This window comes from Dermacentor variabilis, chromosome 1 (assembly GCF_050947875.1).
Source record: "Dermacentor variabilis isolate Ectoservices chromosome 1, ASM5094787v1, whole genome shotgun sequence".
In the NCBI taxonomy this organism is placed as follows: domain Eukaryota; kingdom Metazoa; phylum Arthropoda; class Arachnida; order Ixodida; family Ixodidae; genus Dermacentor; species Dermacentor variabilis.
In genome coordinates, this window is record NC_134568.1 from 185,229,557 (window position 1) to 185,251,666 (window position 22,110).

The window sequence follows — 22,110 nt, forward strand, 5'->3', positions numbered from 1 at the left end:
AGGAAGACCTGAAGGGCAGGAGCTCGTCGACTGTAGAATCTGACGAAGGCACTGATGCTTCCACAAGTTCCCCAAGTTTTCCAAGAAGACATCAATGACCACAAGACCGCGAGGGGTTACTTAAGGCCGTCCTGGCGCCTGTGTTTAGCAGAACCGCTCGAGACTCATATAGAGTCACAACCATGTACGAATGAAGTGAAGAGATTCTTTTCTACTTTCTTTTTATCATCACCATGATCAATGCCCGCCTTCGTCGTCGTTTCCTGATTCTTGCGGTGAAGACCCACATCAGCCAGTCAAGACTGTATCACGATGCACATGATCATCATCCTCCCACACAACCAAGCAGCGATTCAAAAGATGACCAGCTTCTTTAAATGACCAACACACCGTTTCATTAAAGGCCAACCGCAACGAAATTTCACTTTGGTTATATTGGCAATAGATGTGTAGTATATACTACAGAAGCAATCTTGGCCAAGCTATAGGGCTGGTAATTGTGTAATCCTCTTATTAGCAGCCTTTAAATAGCACCGAAGCAGATGATGCATGCATGTGGTTATTAGCAGATATGACACGTCCAAGTATGCCGATTCCGACACTTTTCAGCCCACCGCAGGCAGCCATGGGTGCCGCCCAATTTTGGAGGTCATGCCGAAGAGTATATTTTTCAGTTTCAATATAAAAAAATGTCAACTTCTGCAAGCCTTTTCTGACACATCCACTCGTATTTCAAATGCAAAATTTTGCAAGGAGACCTGCTCTATGCCTACACAATCTGAAACATGACTCTTTATGCAGCCCAAAATTTTGTTTTGCAGTTGGCCTTTCATTTGTTGTCTCAATGTTGCTGTCCATTATTTAAATCAAACTCTGTGGGCCCACATGGTTTCCCAGTCATCAGAAGCTAAGCACCTGGGTTATGCAGCTGCCAATGCCAAGTGTTGGAGCTGGCTTCAATTAATGTTGTAGGTCAACTAGTGTCTTATGCGCAGAAAACAAAAAGCTAGGCACAGGGCAGCACTGGTTGCTTAAAGTTGCAACTTAGAATGCGACTGCTTGAAGTGTAACTGCGAATCAGCCTAGTTGGAACAGATTAATTTTTTTTTTAACTTTTTGTGCGCGAACAGGGACAAAGAAGAGGAGCGCTCGTCCTTATGTTGCTCCTCTTCTTCGTCCCTGTTTGTTTGCGCACAAAAAGTTTTTAAAAAGTGCTTGAAGTGGTTGTTTAAGAAGCACCTAGCTCACTCGCATAAACAAGACTAGCACCAAGAATCAAAATACCAGCATGTGCATTCACCACTTCATTTCGCCCGAGTTGCAGTCATAAGTGATGCATTTATTGAGTGAGAGACTTAAGGAGTGAGTAAATTATTGAGTGATTTCTATCACCTTTTTTGCAGCAATGCTAGAAACAGTGCTTAAATTGCTGTCTCAGTTAGAACTTTGATCAAATTCATTGCCTCTAATTTGCAACCGTTCTTTGTGGCATTGCATTGATTATTTTACTTCGGTTCAGTAATTTCATGCTGTTCATAGCATCTAGTAGTAAAATTGCTTTTAAGTTATAAACATTCAGTAAACAGCAAGCAGCCAGTGTAGTACGAGACAATACCGCAATGACACGGTAAGCAAGGTCATGCGCATACATACTCTTAACAAGAAAATTATAGCAGTATGTTCGTATTAAAGGAGTTCTTTTAAGTGCTTCTAAGCTCATTCCACTCTACGTGACAGTGCCCTTGATGAAATAAAGTTTTCAGTGTAAACAAGATGATCACGAAAGAAAAACACATGAAAAGGACCAGCGTGTGCACTTCAATCTGGCGGTGTGCTGCATCACCGTGATAACTTTCGCCCAACAACTAATGAAGCAGTTGTGTGCATTTAAGGACTTTTGCATCTTCAACTTTAGTAAGTTGTACTGGGTTTACTGATAAAACAAAGTAGCTAGTTCACAATGTCAGTTATCCTGACAGGCAGTAATTGATTGATGGTTATTGTTTTTTTGGCGCAAGGGCCAGAAATGGCCAAAGAGTGTCATGACAATTGGTGTTGAATGACAATGAGGATAGTTGAAAATGGTGGAAGTCGAGTGGCTGTATATTAAGAATAATATTTGGGGTTTTACGTGCCAAAACCACTTTCTGATTATGAGGCACGCCGTAGTGGAGGACTCCGGAAATTTTGACCACCTGGGGTTCTTTAACGTGCACCTAAATCTAAGCACACGGGTGTTTTCGCATTTCGCCCCCATCGAAATGCGGCCGCCGTGGCCGGGATTCGATCCCGCGACCTCGTGCTCAGCAGCCCAAGAGTGGCTGTATATTGGCCTAAAATATTCGTTGTTAATGGTGTAAAATATGTATCCATTAAAATATTGTCAATGAGGAGTGAGTCCTATGGTTCTAAAAGTATGTTGCGAAGGATTAGATACTAAAACGTGTTAATTTATAGCAGCACCAGTGCTTCTACGGAGCCCTTCAGCACAAGGGCTGCGAGGCATGTGCTCTGCAAGTGATTTCATTGCAGCTACAGCCTCTAGGTAGAGGCTGTGCTACGAATAGCCTGGCCAAATAATTTCAATGGTATTAGTTTCTTCTAAGAACTTGAGTACTAATTTAAAATTAAATAGAGGGTCATTGCCTAAAAAGAAGACTGGGTATAAAGGTATATTATGACAATATAAGAAAGGGAAGAACTTTCTCCTCTCCTTTTCTAATAATGGGCACTGAACGAGAACATGAAGGACTGTTCCAGTTCCAGTTAAAATATACGAGTGAGTGCTATAGGTATGCCCAATTCTTAATCTGCAGAGCAGTACTTCCTGGTGTCTTGTTTTCTCAGAGATCCAGTTGCACCTAATCAGTTTTCTCAGAGATCCAACTGCACCTAATCTTTGGTTTGATTAGGTGCAGTTTGTTGGATACCCGAGTGTCCCATTGCCTTTGCCAATGTTTCCGTAGTTTATATTGTAAAAATGGCTTAAGGTCTGTGTAGGGTACAGCTACATTGATGTTTGCATCACAAAAAGCTACAGATGTAGCCCTTTCGTTAGCAGCTACGTTGCCCTCTAGGCCTCTATGGCCAGGCACCCAACAAAGAAGAAATTATTTGGTTCGACATGTATGCTGAGCATAGAAGGTTGCAGACTTCATTAAGGATAGGGTTTTTGTGTTTTCGTAGACTTGATATGCCACTAACAACGCTTAATGAATCTGTGAATATGACAACCTTTATTATACCTGTTTGTTTTATACTGTCGCGGTACAACGCGGACAGAAGACGGGGACGTTCAAGAACAACAGGACAACCTGTTCAAAAACAAACGGAACAGAGGCACGTCTTCGTCCTCTCCCAAATCTCAGCCACCCACTAGACGGAGTCTGTTATTGCCCGATCGTCGTTGTCTTCTAAGTAGAATATATGCTTGTCCCTCCCTAAAAGAGCATTGCCCCGATGCTAAACCAGAAATGTCACTCGCGGAAGTAAGAGTCTCTCACATAGTTATTCGCTCACATACGGCTTCATGCAGACAACGTGCACAAGTTCAGGACGGTGCGTGCGGCGCCGCGTACAATTGGGACTATCGGGAACGACCTCGTACTGAGTCGGCGCAATACTCAATATGGTCCAAAGTATCGTCTTAACAGCTTCTCGGAGAGGCCTCGTTTCCGTATGGGTGTCCAAACCCACACCCTGTCGCCGACGTCATAGATGACCATTCGACGGTTAAGATCATAGCGCCCCGAGTCATAGTCTTGCTGCTGGCAGATCTGCAAGCGTGCGAGCTGCCGAGCCTCCTCTGCGCGTTGCGTAAGCACATCGGCGTCCGTATCAGTGTCGTCAAAGTCGTGTGGAAGCATTGCATCCAACATCGTTCATACATCCCGTCCGTGAACAAGAGTGAACGAAGTCATGCGCGTTGTCTCTTGTTTCGCCGTGTTGTATGCAAAGGTGATATAAGGTAGGATGTCGTCCCAATTTTTCTGTTCAACATCTACGTACATGGAGAGCATGTCTTCAATTGTTTTGTTTAGGCGTTCTGTTAATCCGTTGGTTTGTGGATGGTAGGCGGTTGACTTCCGATGAGACGTTCCACTTAGTAGCAAGACGTGATCTAACAGTGCAGCCGTGAATGTGGTTCCTCGGTCTGTCATTACGACGGTTGGTGTGCCGTGTCGCAACACAACATGCTCAATGAAAAAGTGCGCCACCTTGGCTGCTGTACTTCTCTGGATTGCCTTTGTTTCAGCGTAACGTGCGAGATAGTTGGTTGCGACGATAACAAAGCGATTCGCTGCAGTAGAAGTAGGAAGTGGGCCCAGTATATCCATTACGATTTGGTCAAATGGTCTTCGAGGAACCTGGAGGGTTGTAGGAGGCCGGCTGGTTTCGACGGAGGCGACTTGCACCTCTGGCAGTCGAGGCAAGTGCAAACGCGATTTTTCACGGTGGTGGTAAGTCTCGGCCAGTAGTACCTCTGCTGCACTCTGGCCAGCGTTCTCGTGTAGCCTAAGTGACCAGAAGTCACCTTGTTGTGACAGGCTTCAAGTACTTCCGTACGAAGAGCTGCAGGAATGACGAGCAGATAGGGGGACCCGGTCGAAGAAAAGTTTCGTCTGTAAAGTACTTTCGCCTGCAAACAAAACGACAACAGTCCTCTTGCGAAAACTCTAGGTGGTTTTGCAGATCTGCCCTCTAAGTAACTGATGAGTTCAAGCAACTCAGGGTCGTCCCATTGTTGCGAGATGGTGGATGTGTCCAGAACACAAAGAAATGGCGAGTGTTCTTGGGTGGAGCAGACGACTCTGTCGGCGATCGAGACAGGCAGTCAGCAACCGTATGTCGTTTCCCCGACTTGTACTTGACAGTCATGTTCAAACTCTTGCAACCATAGTCTCCAACGCACCAGTCGTCCCGAAGGATCTTTAACGTTTATCAGCCAACACAGTGAATGGTGGTCGCTTATAACTGTGAAGTGGCGGCCATACAAATATGGGCGAAATGTCATAACTGCACATACTACGGTGAGGCATTCTTTCTCAGTCGTGGAGTAATTAGCCTCTGTGCGTGAGAGTGTTCTACTTGCATAGGCAAGTACTCTTTCTGTGCCCTCCTGCTGTTGCACAAGAACAGCTCCCAAGCCAACATTGCTTGCATCAGTGTGGAGCACTGTAGGAGCGGTCTCATCAAAGTGAGCAAGCACTGTAGGTGTCTGGAGACGTTCCCGCAAGTCGTTGAATGCACCTTGCTCTTCGTCACCCCATACAAAAGCAAAGTCGTCTCTCATCAGGCGAGTTAACGGTGACGCAATATGAGCGAAGTCTGCAATAAACCACCGGTAATAGGCACAGAGGCCGAGGAAGCGCCTGACAGTTTTTTTATTGGATGGCACGGGAAACTGTACGACGGCGGCAATTTTTTCGGGATCCAGGCGGACACCTGCGTGGCTGACGATGTGACCGAGAAACTGTAGTTCCGCAAAGCCAAAGTGGCACTTCTCCAATTTCAGGGTAAGGCCGGTGGACAGGATGGACTGCAGAACCACTTCAAGCCGTTCGAGATGTTCCTCAAATGTTGCGGAGAACACGATGACGTCGTCGAGGTATACTAAGCAGGTTTTCCACTTCAGGCCTGAAAACACAGTGTCCATGAGGCGTAGGAACGTAGCAGGGGCAGAGCCCAAGCCGAAAGGCAAGACCTTAAATTCGTATAGGCCGTCTGTTGTAACAGAAGCAGTTTTTTCACGGTCTCTCGGGTCTACCTCGATTTGCCAATATCTGCTTTTTAAATCCATTGAAGAGAAGTAACGCGCATGTCGAAGCCTGTCGAGTGAATCGTCTATACGGGGAAGCAGGTACACATCTTTCTTTGTCACCTGGTTTAGTTTTCGGTAGTCCACACAGAAACGCAAGCTGCCGTCCTTTTTCTTGACTAGAACTACAGGAGATGCCCAGGGACTCATTGATGGTTGGATCACATCATCTTTAAGCATTTTTGTCACTTGATGCTGTATGGCTTCACATTCTCTGGGAGCAACACGATAAGGATTTTGGTGAATTGGTCTTGCCGTATCCTCTGTAATTATTCGGTGCTTTGTTAGAGGTGTCCGACCGACGCTGGACGTCGACGCAAAGCAGTCGCTGAATTTGGCCAGTAGCGTAAGAAGCCGTTCTCGATCATTTGGCGACAAAGCAGTGCTGACATCAAGTACAGGAGCTGGGTCTTGCGTAGGTGCTTCTTCAAGTAGTGAACAGCAGCCGCGGACATCCGCAACACCATCAAAATAAGCCACAGCCGTGCCTTTTGGAAGGTGCCGTCGCTCAGTGCTAAAATTTGTTAGCAACAGGTCCGTGCGCCCATTGGTGACATTTACGATTCCTCATGCGACCAAGATACCATGAGTGAACAACAACGTGGTTATTTGGTCGGCAACACCTTCGCAACGAAATGGTACGTCAAATGCTACCGAAACAAGGGTACATGATCAAGGTGGGATGACAACGTCGTCTTCTGTTAGACGAAAGGAGTGGTGTTGTGGCAATAAGCAATAGACTAAACCAGGACTCTTATAAAACGTCACCATGCGATCTGGAATGTTAATTACGGCGCCATTTCCTTTCAGAAAATCCATTCCAATAATCAAATATTTACAGCACACAGGCAGAACGATGAAAGCGGCCACGAAAGAAGAATCCCCGATATCAATTTTAGAAGTACATCTTCCAGTAGGCATCAGTAATTGACCGCCTGCCGTCCTTATGCGAGGTCCCGTCCATGGCGTCCTTACTTTCTTCAGACTGAGGACGAGTTCCTGACTTATTATCGAGAAGTCGGCACCAGTGTCGACTAACACTGTCACTGGCTGTCTGTCCACCAAAACATCAATGTCGGTGCTCACAATTTCTTCGGTGTTTATCGGCTTCACAGCGTTCTGCAGCGGGAGTGTTGGGGGCTTTTTATTGTCTTGCGGCGGGCCTGCAACCTTACCCCCAGAGGTCGCCGCCTTCAGTTTCCCTGGCGTGGGCTAGGCGACCTTCGTCCTCGGAGGTCAGCAAAAGTACATCAAGTAGGTGAAGCCATCTGACGGGGAGGGGTTGGAGAACGCAACCAACGGCCGAAATCGGACCTATCATTGGGCACGGATTCGTCATTCGAGTGCGCTATTGGAGGTTCCCGAAAAGTAGCGTCGTCGCGGCGTAGCATGGAATTGTCATTTGGACGTCGAGCATAGGACCATGGACGATGAGGTCGAAATGACGCGTCGCGATGCCAGCAATTACGCGAAGTATGGCCGGCGCCTCCGCAGGGAAAGCAAAGTGGTCGCCTATCAAGCCATACGTCGGTTTTCCGAAACTGCGGCCGTCCCGTAGCGTCGTTTTGAGGCGTTGACCTAGGGGCGGCGAACAACGGCTGCTGGTGTGACTGCAGCGGCATAACGGGTGCGCGCCTCGAAGCATCCTCTTGTGGTGGCGAACAAGGAGCGGCTGTTAGAGGCTGGTGGTACGGCGGTGTGGTTGTGACGGGTGGTGGACATTGGACAGTGGCGGCGTAAGTCATGGGACGCTGGTGATCTTGAAATTCGGCTGCCGGGAACGCCTGCCTGATTTCGTCGCGCACCACTTCAGCGATTGATGCTACAGGTCTATCCAACCTCGGTGTCAGAATCTTTTGCACTTCCTCTCTGACAAGCTCTCTGATCAATTCACGCAAGGAATTCTGATACTCATCAGTCCCTGCGGCAGCACTGATTGCATTGCTGGTGGACAGTCGATCGTACTGCCTGCACTGTTGATGAAGGCCCCGCTCAATAGCCGTAGCCTCTTTGATAGTCAGTGACAGTGACTGGTGGATTCCGCACAAGCCCCGCGAACAACTGCTCTTTTACACCTCGCATGATGTAGCACAACTTCCTATCTTCGGTCATGTTCCGTCAGCTCTACGAAAGGGGTGGGCCATGTCCTCAGCGAACATTTTGACCGACTCATTAGGTTGTTGCACCCGTAGCTCCATCATCTGTTGGGCACGGTCGCGTCGGTCGGCACTTGCAGAAGTATCCGTGATCTGTCGAAAGTCATTCCACGTCGTCAGGCTAGCTTCACGGTTCTCGTACGAAGTACGGCCACTGTCGTCAAGGGCGAAATAGACGTGGGAAAGCTTTTGCTGCTCAGTCCACTGGTTAATCTGTGCAACGCGTTCATACTTGTCAAGCCAGTCTTCAATGTCTTCGAAGACTGCACCGCAATAGCGATCAGGAACCAGTGGATGCAAAACGGTTACCTGTTGTGGACTGGGAAACCGGCTGCTTTGGGGTGCTTGCGGTGAGCTGGTTTCGGCCATTACGAGATGTGTGCTGCTGCCGGAGAGAAGTGGTTGAAGAGGGGAAAACTCCAGGGCAAGGCCTAGCAGTCGATGACTAAAGCGATGTACGGGTGTCGCAACTGGTGACAATGCGTCCGGGCTAGATCAACGACTCCCAAAAGGACTCCGGTGCATCAGGCGAACTCAGTACCCAGCACCTCCACCAGTGTCGCGGTACAACGCGGACAGAAGACAGGGAGACGTTCAAGAACAACAGAACAACCTGTTCAAAAACAAACTGAACAGAGGCACGTCTTCTTCGTCCTCTCCCAAATCTCAGCCACCCATTAGACGGAGCCGTTATTGCCCCCATCGTCGTTGTCTTCTAAGTAGAATATACGCGTCAATATGTTTCACAGCAGAGAGGGTCGCGTATGCCTCCGCTGTGAAAATGCTGGAGTTTGGATTTAATGCACCGGACATTGAAAATGACGGTCCGAAAGCTGCATAAGCTACACCATAAGTAGACTTTCAAGCGCCTGCATAAAACTCCGCGCAGGAGTACTTCACCTGGAGTTAGAGGAAGTGTGAATGTATGTGTACCTCAGGCGCATGTTTTGTTAATGCGACGAAAGACATATCACACTGGATATTCTGCCATTGCCAAGGTGGTGCAATGTTAGTGGGAGTGATTAGTACTGTTTCTCTATGTTGAATACCGGTTTTATGAGCCAGTTGTCCTAAGCGAACAGACAGAGGAGCTCGAACAGATGGGCGGTTACGGTGAAGTCTTGCAGAAGACAAGTCAAGTACAGTTGAGTAACACGGATGCTCGTTATTCGACTTACATTTTAACAAGTAGGAGAAGCTTAGATATGTTCTGCGCAGATGTAAGGACCATTCATTCGTCTCAACATACAGACTTTCCACAGGCCTTGTCCTAAATGCGCCTGTTGCCAGCCGTATACCTAGATTGTGGACAGGGTCAAGAATTCTGAGAGCACTATCCGATGCGGATTGGTACAGCACGGCTCTGTAGTCGACATGTGATTGTACAAGGCTCTTATATACGCTAAGCAAACACCTCCTGTCACTGCCCCAGTTTGTTCGAGAAAGTAGCTTCAGCAGATTCATTGTCTTCAAGCACTTCGCTTTAAGATATTTCAAGTGGGGAATGAAATTAAGTTTTGTGTCCAAGATAATACCTAAAAATTTGTGTTCAAGGCTGACCGATAGTCGTTCTCCATTAAGGTAAATAGCGGTTTCTGGCAATATGCCTCTCTTGTTTGAGAAGAGAACACATGTGCCTTTTTGAGGGTTAAATTTAAAACCATTTTCTTCTGACCACTTTGAGAGTTTGTTTAGGCCAAGCTGTGGCTGTCTCTCACAGATGCTAAGATTGCACGACCTAAAAGCTATCTGTACATTGTCTACATAAACAGAGTAAAAGAGTGTGTGAGGTATGATGGTATGTAACGAGTTCATTTTCACAATAAAGAGCGTACAGCTCAGCACTCCACCCTGCGGTACACCTGTCTCCTGTAGGAATGACTGCACAATGCCAACTCTAACACGAAACGTTCTGTCAGACAGGTAGCTCTCAATAATGTTCAGCAAGTTGCCACGTGTACCCATTCCAGAAAGATCCCGAAGGATCCCAAAGCGCCACGTAGTGTCATACGCCTTTTCCATATCAAGGAATACAGATACGACAAGCTGTTTGTGGATAAAGGCTTCCCGGACGTACATTTCTATGCAAACAAGCTGGTCTGTCTTCGATCTACCTTCCCTGAAACTGAATTGGTATGGGTCTAATATTTTGTTGGTTTCAAGATAGTGGAGCAAGCGTTTGTTCATCTTTTTGATGAGTTTGCATAAGCAGTTTGTCAACACTATAGGCCTATAACTGTTTGCCAAGGAAGGGTCCTTACCCTGTTTCAGAATGGGAATTATGATGGCCTCTTTCCAGACTGAGGGAATCTGGCCAGAGGACCATATATTATTGTAAAGAAAAAGAAGGGTTTTTTGTGTTTCAGATGGCAAGTGCTTTAACATTTCGTATATTATGTGGTCAAAACCTGGGGCAGATTTGTTGCAGCTGTTTAGTGCTGCTTGAAACTCTGCTATGCGCCAAATGGTCCATTGTATACCTCACATTTTGCACTTTTTCGTTCTAATGGCTGCCATTCTATTCATGTTTTGTGTCTTTGGAACGTGTCAGAGTAGTGCGACGAACTGGATCTGTGTTCAAAATGTGCGCCTAGAAAGTTCGCCTGGTCTTCCATACTATCTCCCTGAGTATTTACTAAGGGTAGCGAATAAGGTTGTCAACCTTTTATTCTGTTCACTCTATTCCAAACCTTTGTCTCGTCTGTGTAAGAGTTAATTCCCGATATATATTTTTGCCAACTCTCTTCTAGCTCGTCGGCATGTTCTCCTACCCCGAGATTTGACATGCTTAAAATTAACCAGGTTTTCTGGTGTCGGAGAATCGCAGAGTAACCCCCATGCTTTGTTCTGCTTTTCATGCGCATTACGACACTCCTCGTTCCCCCACAGAACACGGCACTTGTTAGATGATCCCTTTGTTTCTGGGATACATTTGGTCGTGGCATCAATCAGAAAAAATGTGAAGTATTCAACCGCAGCGTCCAGGCTTAGAGCAGAAATGTCAGCCCACGAGATGAGAGTAATTTTTCGGAACTGTTCCCAGTCGGCTGAATCAGTTTTCCTCCGAGGAAACTGTGGGGGACATTCATTCATCTTTGGCGTACACAGAACTATTGGGAAATGGTTGCTCCCATACGAATTTCTAATAATACTCCATTTAAGATCTGGTAAAAGGGTCAGAAATGCAATACTGAGGTCTATAGAGGAGTAGGTTTTATGTGCAATATTATAATATGTAGGTGCCTTGCTATTCAAAAGACATGCACCAGAAGAAAAGAGAAACTGCTCAATCAGTCGACCTCGCACATCGCAGCGAGAGTCACCCCATAGGTTGCTGTGTGCATTTAAATCTCGTAGAACCAAATAGGGTTGGCGTAACTGATCTATTAATGTTTGGAATTCATGTTTATGGAGATAATGCGGGGGCATGTACAGGGAGCAGACAGTATTAAGTTTGTTTAGAAGTATGGCTCTAACGGCCACTGCCTCCAGGGGTGTTTGTAGTTGATGTTGACACGCTATACCTTTGTCAAGTATAATGGCTACACTGCCAGATGATGCGATGGCATCATCACCATCTTTACGAAAAATAACCTAATGAAGAAGAAAGTGTGTTTAGATTTAAGAAGGGTTTCCTGTACACACAGCACTTTTGGAGTGAGTTCGCAAAGAAGTTTTTGAACATCATCAAGGTTTCTAAAGAGACATTGACGTTCCACTGCATAATTAGCGCGTCCATAATGAAGTTTATTTGGTGCTGTGCATAAGAAAAAGAATGTGTGTAGCCTACAGAGCCGTTTGCAGCCCTGTAATTTTGGTTTTGTCTTTTTTGGAGCGGTCCGAAGAATTTCTCCGCTCCTTAGGTGGTTGCTGCACCACCTTGCTCCAGCTACTGGCAGAGTGCAGTGGACGATCTCGACCACGAGAAGACTGCTTTTGTAACACCCGACGGTCTTTATCAATTCGAAGTGATGCCGTTCGGTCTATGTAATGCTCCTGCCACTTTTGAATGCATGATGGACTCCCTTCTTCACGGTTTCAAATGATCTACGTGCCTGTGCTACTTAGACGACGAGTGCCAATTCGGCCGTCGCCAGATTACCGTCCTTGGGGCATCCCGTTGACACGAACAGAGTGCAACTGGGCCCAGGCAAAATTCATGCTGTTACGCACTTCCCTGTTCCGAAGTGTGTCAAGGATGTGCGCAGCTTCATCGGCCTTTGTTCGTACTTCCGCCGTGTCGTGAAAAATTTCGTGGCCATAGCACGACCACTAACGGAGCTTTTGAAAAAAAGACGCCCCTTTCCAGTGGGGCGATAACGAGGCCTCTTCATTCTTGCATCTAATCGACCTTCTCACAATGCCTCTCGTTCTGGCCCATTTCGATTCTTCTGCGCCTACCGAAGTCCGTACTGATGCCAGCGGTCACGGAATTGGCGCAGTACTGGCACATCGCCAGCGCTGCAACGACCGTGTTATCGCTTATGCCAGCAGGCTCCTCTCACCCTCGGAGTGCAACTATTCATCACTGAGCATGGGTGTCTGGCCCTAGCTAGTTCGGGCGGTTGCGAAGTTCTGCCCATACTTATACGGCTGACCCTTTTCCGTTGTCACAGGCCATCATGCACTTTACTGGTCATGCGCTCACTGAAAGATCCTACAGGAACCCTTGGTCGCTGTGCCTTACGCTTTAAGAATATTCGTACTCTGTCACCTACAAATCTGGCCGACTACACAAGGACGCTGACTGCCTGTCTCGCTACCCGGTAGACGAGCCTGACGCCGCCGACAGTAGTACCGCCAAAGGCATTTTCTCTGCGTTTGCCTTCGCTAACATCGCCGATGAGCAGTACCGAGACTTATCGCTGCGAGCACTCATCAAGCATCTGCGCTCTACACCTACCGACGCATCCGTTCGCCGATATGTCCTCCAGGGCGGCATTCTGTACCAAAGGAACTTCCTCCCTGACGGCTCAGTTCTTCTTGTCGTGCCAAAACATCTACGACAGACTGTACTCTTTGAGATGCATGACGCACCCACTGCAGGACATCTTGGGGTAACCCGCACGTACGACCGCGTCTGCTGCTGCTTCTATTGGCCTGGTCTCGCTTGCTTCGTCCAACGTTATGTAGCTGCCTGTGATCCCTGCCAGCGTCTGAAAACACCTCAGGTGCTACCTGCCGGTCATCTCCAGCCGATCACCGTCCCTGTGGAACCGTTCTTTCGTGTTGGATTAGACCTCGTCGGTCCCTTTCCCACGTCATCCTCTGGGAACAAATAGGTAGCCGTCGCAACTGATTACGCCACCCGATACGCTATCACGCGGGCTCTCCCTACCAGTTGCGCCACTGACGTCGCAGACTTTCTCTTGCGTGACATTATCTTGCTTCATGGCGCCCCGCGCCAGCTGCTTACTGACCGTAGTTGTAACTTTCTCTCGAAAGTTATCGCCAACATTGTAAGTTCCTGCTCCATTCAACACAAGCTGACTGCCTCATACCATCCTCAAACCAATGGCCTGACAGAACGGCTAAACCGTACGCTTACCTATATGCTGTCCAAGTACTATGGCGATGGAAAGAAACGCGAACAGGTGAGCGCGTGACCAAAGCATAACTGAAGGTATAGTGCGCGCCGTCCAGTCATCACCATTGACAGGCGGGCACATCCGGTTTGATAGTGCTGTGCGATGGTGCGCCCCATGTACTGCGATATTTTTGCTTCTGTTCTGCTTCTGTTTTATTTGAAAACGAGGAAAGGTGACGGTACAGTAATGATGACAGCGCAAACTGTACTATCGCTATGAAAAGAAACACGAACCGTGGAAAGCGTGGCTTTTGGCTCAGTCAGCGCTAGTTCGAGGTTACGTGTCCAACTCTCATATGCTTTGGCTGTTGCTAGGCGAATCTCTGCTTTCAGTCAGCGCCACCGTAGCGCTAGAATCTTGTTCCGGCTGGCACTATCGCACCGCATGTGCGGTCCGAGTGCCAGAAATGACTGGCAGATGATAAGCTTTCCTTGCCAATATGCCCGGCAAGTAAAATGCGGCACGCTTTCATGCTATCGTAATGCGTGTGTGCTTAGCAGAACTGAAGCGTGAATTCCAGGCTATAGCAGGTTTATTGGTCTAAGAAAGATATAAAAAACAACTGTAACAAAAGCTCAAGCTGGCACAAAGTCTGAGGAAATCACGAAGCAGATTTGCTCGACAAAAACATACTTTGCATTTATTAATACTTGGTGAAGTCTCCTTCGGCCAGGATGATGGATTCCATGCGCCTTGGCATAGAGGGAAACAGGTCTGTGGCTAGCTTAGTGCCGCGAAGCTTGTTCCACTCGGCGTGAACAGCAGCCCAAAGGGAGTCCTTGTTCATTTTATGGAGCTGCAGACGTGACAAGCGTGATATCATAATTCCCCAGACATTCTCAATTGGATTTATGTCCGCTCATTTTGCTGGCCACGAAAGTTTACGGTTAGCAAGGTTCTCTACGAAAGCCTCCACGGAATGTGAAGTACGGATTGGAGAAAGGTCATGCTGATACTAAAACAGCCCATCCTTGAATGATCTATCCAAAGCAAAGGGCAGGACAACCTTCTCTATTACATTACAGTATTCTGCTGCAGTGAAGCGTTCATCTAGCCGTATAAGGGGACCCAAGCCTTCGGCTGTGATGGCACCCCAAACATTAACGGAGCAGCGCCCGCTTAGGCTTGTTCGCTTGAAGCAGGTGGGATCAAAGCTGCATAAAGCAAAAAAAAAAAAAAAGGAAAGTTTGTGTTTTCGCGTGTCAAACTGGTATATGTTTAGCCCAATCGCTGCTGTATCCAAACAATTTCCTTGTTTGTTTCCTTGTTCAAGCATTGCGACAGCATGAAAGCGTGCCGAATTTTACTGGCCGGGCATATTGGCAAGGAAAGCTTATCATCTGCCAGTCACGCCTGGCGCTACGGTGGTGCCGACTGAAAGCAGAGGTTCGCCTAGCGACAGCCAAAGCATATGAGAGTTGGGCACGTATTCTCGAACTAGCGCTGACCGAGCCAAAAGCCACACTTTCCGCGTTTCGTGCTTCTTTTCATAACGATAGTACAGTTTGCGCTGTCATCATTACTGTACCGTCACCTTTCCTCGTTTTCAAATAAAACAGAAGCAGAACAAAAGCAAAAATATTGCAGGACAGGGGGCACACCATCGCACAGCGCTATCAAACCGGATGTGCCCGCCTGTCAATGGCGATGACTGGACGGCGCGCACTATACCTTCAGTTATGCTTCGGCCATGCGCTCCACTGTTCACTTTTCTTTCCATCGATATAGTACATTTCCAAGGACCACCACGACTGGGGCATTGCCCTTCCTACGTCACATTTGCGTATAATTCTTCCCGGCATGACACCGCCAGATTTTCTCCATTTTATCTACTGTACGGTCGCAAACTGAGCTTGCCCCTAGACATGGCACTTCCTCCTGCTGCGACCTCAACAAGCGAGTATGTGCACGACACCATCGCCCTCGCCAACCATGCACGCCAGCTTGCCCGTGCTCGACTTACGGCCTCGCAAACCACTCAGCAGTGTCAGTACAACGCCCGCCACCGTGACGTACAGTTTTCGCCTGGTGCGCTCGTGCTCCTGCGGTTGCTCTCTCGTAAAGTCGGACTTTCAGAGAAGCTCCTTTCGGTGACGCCTGTGACGTACAAAATTGCTTCTGCGAGTTCAACCTCGTCCTCTCCTCTGGCATCTAGTGATGTCGTGCACGTCAGTAGGCTCAAGGCCTACTACACTGCTTCCAAGTTCGGCCTTTAGTCGCTCTGGGACGGCACTTTTGCCGCCTGGGGTAGTGCTACGGAACAGTATTTGCGGTCACGAAGAGGCGAGCAGTGTGAAGACGACGACAATTAGAAGCTAGCGCGGGCTGTTGCCTCTTGGCCAAGTGCAGTGTATTTCCTTGTAAATATACTTGTATATAGCTTTTCATCTGCGTCTTCCCAGCATGATCAACGGCCAATGCAATGCTCTTTTTTATTTAGACAGTCGCATTTCTCCCGGTTCATGCCAGTAGAAGTACACCGGAGAGCGCAAAGCCGCACTGCTCTAGCCATGGTCAACGGCCCTCGTAATGCTTTCTTTTAATTGGAGAGTCATATTGTGATTGACACGATAAAAGGCCTTTGCAATATAAAAAAATATGCAGAGTGTCTAGATTTGCTGTTAAAAAAGTCTAAGTCTCTATCTGATTAAGGAGCATGGTTTCTGTCAAGCGGCCTTTTAGAAAACCAAACTGTGAAGCTGTCATGTGTCGGGTCTCAGATGAGCTCTAGGGACAAAGGAACAACAATGCAGTAGTGCAAGGATTCACAAGGCCATTTATTGCACCTCTTATACACCAATCTAACCTGCTGAACTACATACTGTCAATAGAACATGCTGATGGGTGCTGACGAATTGAGGAAGTCAGACTCAAGAGACAGGATATCGAGCTAATATGTTCACCCCCATGCTGGACACCATGCATGTACAGTCATGCAAACAGTGGCAGATTCGAAAGATTGTGTTCGTCCATCCCAAGGGCCCACTCTGAAGCCTTTCACAGGACGGTCCCATGAAGCATGCCGTCGTGCACGTGAAACATCCGCTCACTCTGCCGACCCCAAGCCAAAGAGGCTACTCCACTTTGCACCTGAGTAACCCTCAGGTAACCCCACCATTAGGTGGTATTAGCAGTGCAACACTCACGCCATCTCTCTTACTACTCTGCAAATACTCTGAAAAGCCATGTGAAGCTGCCAGATTACAGGATATGAGAGCTACATGGGGTTTAAAAAACATGAGGGCATGCAGGAGAGTCAAGCATTCCCACACACGATACTATGCTTATGAAACCATTCACGCGAACATGTGAATCACTCATGTGAACAGCTTTTTGGTGCACTTAGAAAAACAGAATTGATATTGGCCTGTAATTCAATACATTATTTTTATTGCCCCCTTGAATAATGCAGTAACTTTAGCAAGTTGCAGTTTCTTTGGGCAAATGCCTAATGATATCTGGTGCGATAATGACATGCATATTTGAGTTGCTTAATCTGAAGGCCATCTGTCAGCTTTTTCCTCTTGTTAATTGATTAGATCGTTCCAACAATTTCACTGCTTGTAACTAGGGACAAAAACACTGAAGAACATTTGACCAATAAAAGCTAGCTGTTTACTCATAGAAGAATGGGCACTATCGGAAGAAGATACAAAGTAATCATTAATGGCATTTGCAAATATAGATCCAGACATGCATTCACCATTAATATTTATTTCATCATCTACAGCCTTCTTGTACCTGCTGATTAATGAGTAATCTTTATTCAAGACAATACCAGCACTCTTCATTACATCAACATTAACTTGTTCATGTAACTCTTTTAGCCCTTCTCCTAATGCTGTTTGCCCTATTCCTGCAGGCTTTGAACTTTTTAAGGTCCTCAATGTTTCTGCTTTTTAAAAATTGCTTATATAAACTATCTTTAGCATGTATCACTTTTACGCATTCATTCGTTGACAATTTTTTCCTGGCTTTAGAAGCTTGTGTTCTTGTCTTGTAGGGGAAACATTTCTCATATATGCCTTTAAAAATTTTTTTAAAAATTTGTGCATGCCTCTTCTGCACCAGATGTATTGTTGAATTGCTCGAGTGTGGTTTCATTTATGTTTCAGTAAGTCGCACAGTAACCTTTTCGTTAGCTATATAGCCTTTTGGAGATGCTCATCTTTTAAAGGGAGCCTCAAACAGTTGGGACATATTTTGTAGATGCATAGGGTACAGCTACAGTAAAACATTCATGCCACAATTTAAATAAACCATCTGATATTAAGAGAGATATGGATGACTACAAGTTACCCTCCTCTAGCCACGCTTTTCCTCCTCAACTCATTCACCAAGCAATCGGGGATAAGCTCAGCCTTCACTGGTTCTGCCGCAGATTGATGTGACGTTGAGTCACATCATCCAGCACATGAAGTCTCTCCAACCTTTTCGCTAGTCACCTCGCCGTTGGTCACCACTGAGTGCGTCCTGTATTCCAGTACACACAGCCAAGCTGGGCGTACTGATAAATGGGCAGAGGTGTCAACGTGAGCAGCCTGCATGGTGCAGCCACCTGGTGGCGCAGCAGAGCTCAACCAGCCAAACGGAGCTAATATTGCTGTAACAATTTAAACATTTAAAAATACATGTTCATTATTATGCTACTGTCAAACATTTACACCAGCAGCAAACTAGAATACACTTCTTTACTGCTATTTTAGCTGTCTGGCTGAGCTCTGTGCCACCAGGTGGCTGTTCACGTTTGCACCTATGCCCATCCAGCAAAACGCCCAGTCCTTGTGCATTTACCAGAACATCGAACACGCAAAAACTCTCCATTTTAGTAATCCTCCAGCATGAAGTGGTGGCCGCAAACGCATAGATCCTGGCTGTCACATACTGACAGCACATCAGGCTGCCACATAACGACAGCCTGGAGTACTGCATCCACTCCACTCGCCTGTCACTTTGCAGAGGGACACGATGTTGCAGCTTGGCATGTCGCCAATTGCTAGATTTGCAGCCCAAAATGCAATAAGGGTGATTCATGGTCCTCAAAAAAAAAAAAAAAAACGTTGGGCGGGCAGCTGACCGGGCAGCTCGCATCAACATGGAACACATTGTAACACAAGCAGACGATACTTGCTGTGTGCCGGAAGTGCTTGAGCGTAGATAAATTGTCATGTGTTCTCTTCTACTTTTTTTCTTTTGTTAGAGAAATTAACCAATATTTGATCTATTAGGAACAACATTTGTTCACCATAATGATAGAAAAGTTAGCGATGATGCAACGTGGGTAGTCAATCTGACAGCTCGCCAGAATGATGTTTTGCACCCCTGCTACGTAAAAGGGGCGGGGTGGCTGAAAACTCAGGGGAGCGGCGCTCCTGCAGTTGGTAGTGATGCACATTTTTCAAACTTTATATTGAATTGCACACTTTACGTGGAGCACTTAATGTGTCACTTAATGATAAGCAGGACCTACCCTAATGATTCAGTACATTTGCATAAAATTGTCAATATAATTTCAGGGTCGCTTTAACTCTTTCTGTACCGCGCCAATTTGGCATTTTTAGCCCGCTATCGATGGTTTCAAATGCCACTTTCAAGCCCTTCCGCACCACTCATGAATACACTGCGCTATCGGATGTGAAGAAGGAGAACTATATTTTTTGTTTTCTAAGCAGTTTGCTTTTTCCCCACCAGGCTTAATTTTTGAATGTCATCATCATCAGCCTATTTTATGTCCACTGCAGGACGAAGGCTGCCATGCAATCTCCAATTACCCCTGTCTTGCGCCAACCGATTCCAACTAGCACCCGCAAATTTCCCGATTTCGTCGCACCACCTAGTCTTCTGCCATTTTCTACTGCACTTCCCTTCTCTCGGTACCCATTCTGTCACCCTAATGGTTCAACGGTTATCTAATCTGTGCATTACATGACCTGTCCAGCGCCATTTTCGAACACAGTCCGAAGTTTCACGATTGTCAACATAGAAAACAAGAATGACCGCCCCTGGGAGCGGTGCGCACTCTTCAAAAGATTGTAGATCTCGTGATTCCGCTGCATCTGTGGCTTATTTTATTGATGGATCAAGCAGCAGCAAGTCTGACGATACTGATTTTTCATTGGACTTTGACTTTCAGAGTGACAACGACGCAAGCCACCCCCAAACATCGGCGGCCGCAGCCCAGCATGCCAAAATGTAGTGCTTGCACTTAAACTTCTGTGGTGAAATACCCGTCCAATGAAAAATTAAGATTTTTTCGGAGGTAGTGTCTATTAAACGCCAATACATCTTGTGTATCTCATAATTTTTGTTACTTTTTTTTTCTTAGTAGATACAAGCATGTCTCTACAAATTGTAGGATTTTATCCCCCAATCTTGATTCTGGCACTTTATAACTTTTCTTTATTACAAATATCTCGTTAATAAAACATTTATGTGTGAAAGATGCATTCATTCTACTTTGTTTATGTATGTCATAAAATATTGAGTTCAGTAGTTCCTTCAGAAAAAAATCTGGTATAACCTACAAAAAACACCTATTTTCCCCATGGTGGGCAAAAAGTAAAGCTAACGGGAAGACTATTGCTAATGCATGATGCTATGGAACCAGACACCAGTGCATTTTCATTTGTGGTTAGCAATGTACACATACTGTTTAGAATATGAGTGGGTCGATTGATGACATTTCTAAAAGCATTTAATTTCAGGATTGTGCTCGATTCACTGTGAGCAGTAGAATGTTCAAGTATACTGATGTTTGTGTCACTACCGAGCACAAGAGTATACTTTTCTTTGTAAATCCAGCATAGGAATAGATCAAGAAAAGTGTGGAAATCCTGCTGCTGGGTGGTCAGTACACCACAGTGAGAACAAGAGCACTGCACTGCAAAGAGATACCTTCATAATCGTTAGTCATCACTGAAAACTGTTCAGTAATCTAACATTTGATCCCATTTTTTGACAGTATCAGTACACCACCTCCTCTCTTACCTTAGGTGGTTAGAAAAGAAGCATCAGTAGCAAGGTAAACAAAGCACTTCATAATCATCATTGTACAAAGTTTCCATTATCATCACTATGTCACAATGAAAACTGAAGGTGGCAAGAAGTGTGCAGATATCACCGCCTTTATTGCACACTGATTGTGCGTTTAAATAAAGAAACGAAAAATATTTTGGGTTTGAACTAAAGCAGATGCCAAGTTCACGTGGCCATTAAAGGGTGACATCCGGTGCCCGAATCCATAGTTTCGCAAAGGAAAAACTAATTTTAACATTAACTTTATAATAAGTTACACAAGCATCAGTCCTACGGTCAGGTGCACATGACAATAACATACAGAATTGCTCTTAAGTGACTCACTCTCGTTTTTTTGTTTTACATTGAGACTGGCCAAAATGGGGCGAAGTACTACCCTTAGCAAAGTGTAAAAACATTTACGAGTCTGATTACGTAGTTCAGCCCACATTTAATGATCACTGGTCAAATTTTTCTTTTGTAAATATCATACATGTGTTTATCATTGCATGGTTAAATTTAAGTTTTATGATTCTCTCTGATAAATATAGGTATGCAATGCTTTCAATGTGACCCAAACCACATTTATATTAAGTTTTCTCATACATAGCACAAAGTTAAATAAATTATAATGTGCGCTGCTGTAGCACATTTTCAGAACTCTCTCAACTCTTAAAAAAAATCAAGGGATGGATCCAGGGCCAGATTAACCTACCGGCTAAGGAGGCTGCATCTAAGAGCCCCTGACTGCCAGGGAGCCCCATCGGAATTTCATTTTTTAATTTAAATTCTGTTTTTGTGCCAAAACCTCCATAGGATTATGTGGCATGCAGTAGTGGGGGACTCCAGATTAATTCTGACCACCTGGCACTCTTCAATGTACCCTTTTCGCACAGTACAAAGGCATTTTTGCCTTTCGTCCCCATTGAAATACAGTCACTGCAGCCAAAATTTGATCCCACACCCTCGAGCGTAGCAGCGCAACGCCAAAGCCACTGCGCAATGACAGCAGATAAAAATTTCGGTTAAACAGAAGTTGTAAAGCGTTTTCCAGGGAGAATTATACCGCAAGAATTCTTTAGTAGTAGCCAAAATAATGTGTGGTGCGAGGAGGCAACCTGCCCTTCATGCAGAGAGGCTCTCTTCCTTTGCTGAACCAGCCCTTGAGACCTTCCTCTCTTGCCTCCTCCCATCTAAGAGAGGAGGATTCACCTAGTACATGTGCTTTCTGGTATTTGCCTAGACTTTATGGTACATATGCAGAGAAATTTAACCTAACCTCCTATGAACACAACATTCAAACCCCGGCCCTCAGTCCCCAGCAGCTGCGAAGCAACTGACCACGGCGGCGGTCAGACCTGCGACGCAGCAGAGGGTGCTAAGAATCACTGGCTCCGGACAGGCCGCCATTGGAATATGAACCTGGCAACGTTTAACGCTAGAACGTTATCTAGTGAGGCGAGTCTAGCAGTGCTATTGGAGGAATTAGAGGGAAGTAAATGGGATATAATAGGGCTCAGTGATGTTAGGAGGC

The 22,110-nt window shown here is 46.1% G+C and overlaps 2 protein-coding genes across 7 annotated transcripts in view; one reads left to right on the top strand and one right to left on the bottom strand.

Annotated features, from left to right (window-relative positions):
• Nucleotides 1-19,805, top strand: part of LOC142589298 (uncharacterized) — a 126,511-nt gene extending 106,706 nt beyond the window's left edge. Inside the window, exon 5 of the mRNA XM_075700903.1 lies at nucleotides 19,696-19,805. Within this exon, the coding sequence (XP_075557018.1) occupies nucleotides 19,696-19,700 (5 nt within the window). The 3' untranslated portion in view covers nucleotides 19,701-19,805. The remainder of the gene's footprint in view (nucleotides 1-19,695) is intronic.
• The window catches only part of Mvd (mevalonate diphosphate decarboxylase), a 116,308-nt gene that overhangs the window by 90,194 nt on the left and 4,004 nt on the right, over nucleotides 1-22,110 (bottom strand). The window lies entirely within an intron of this gene.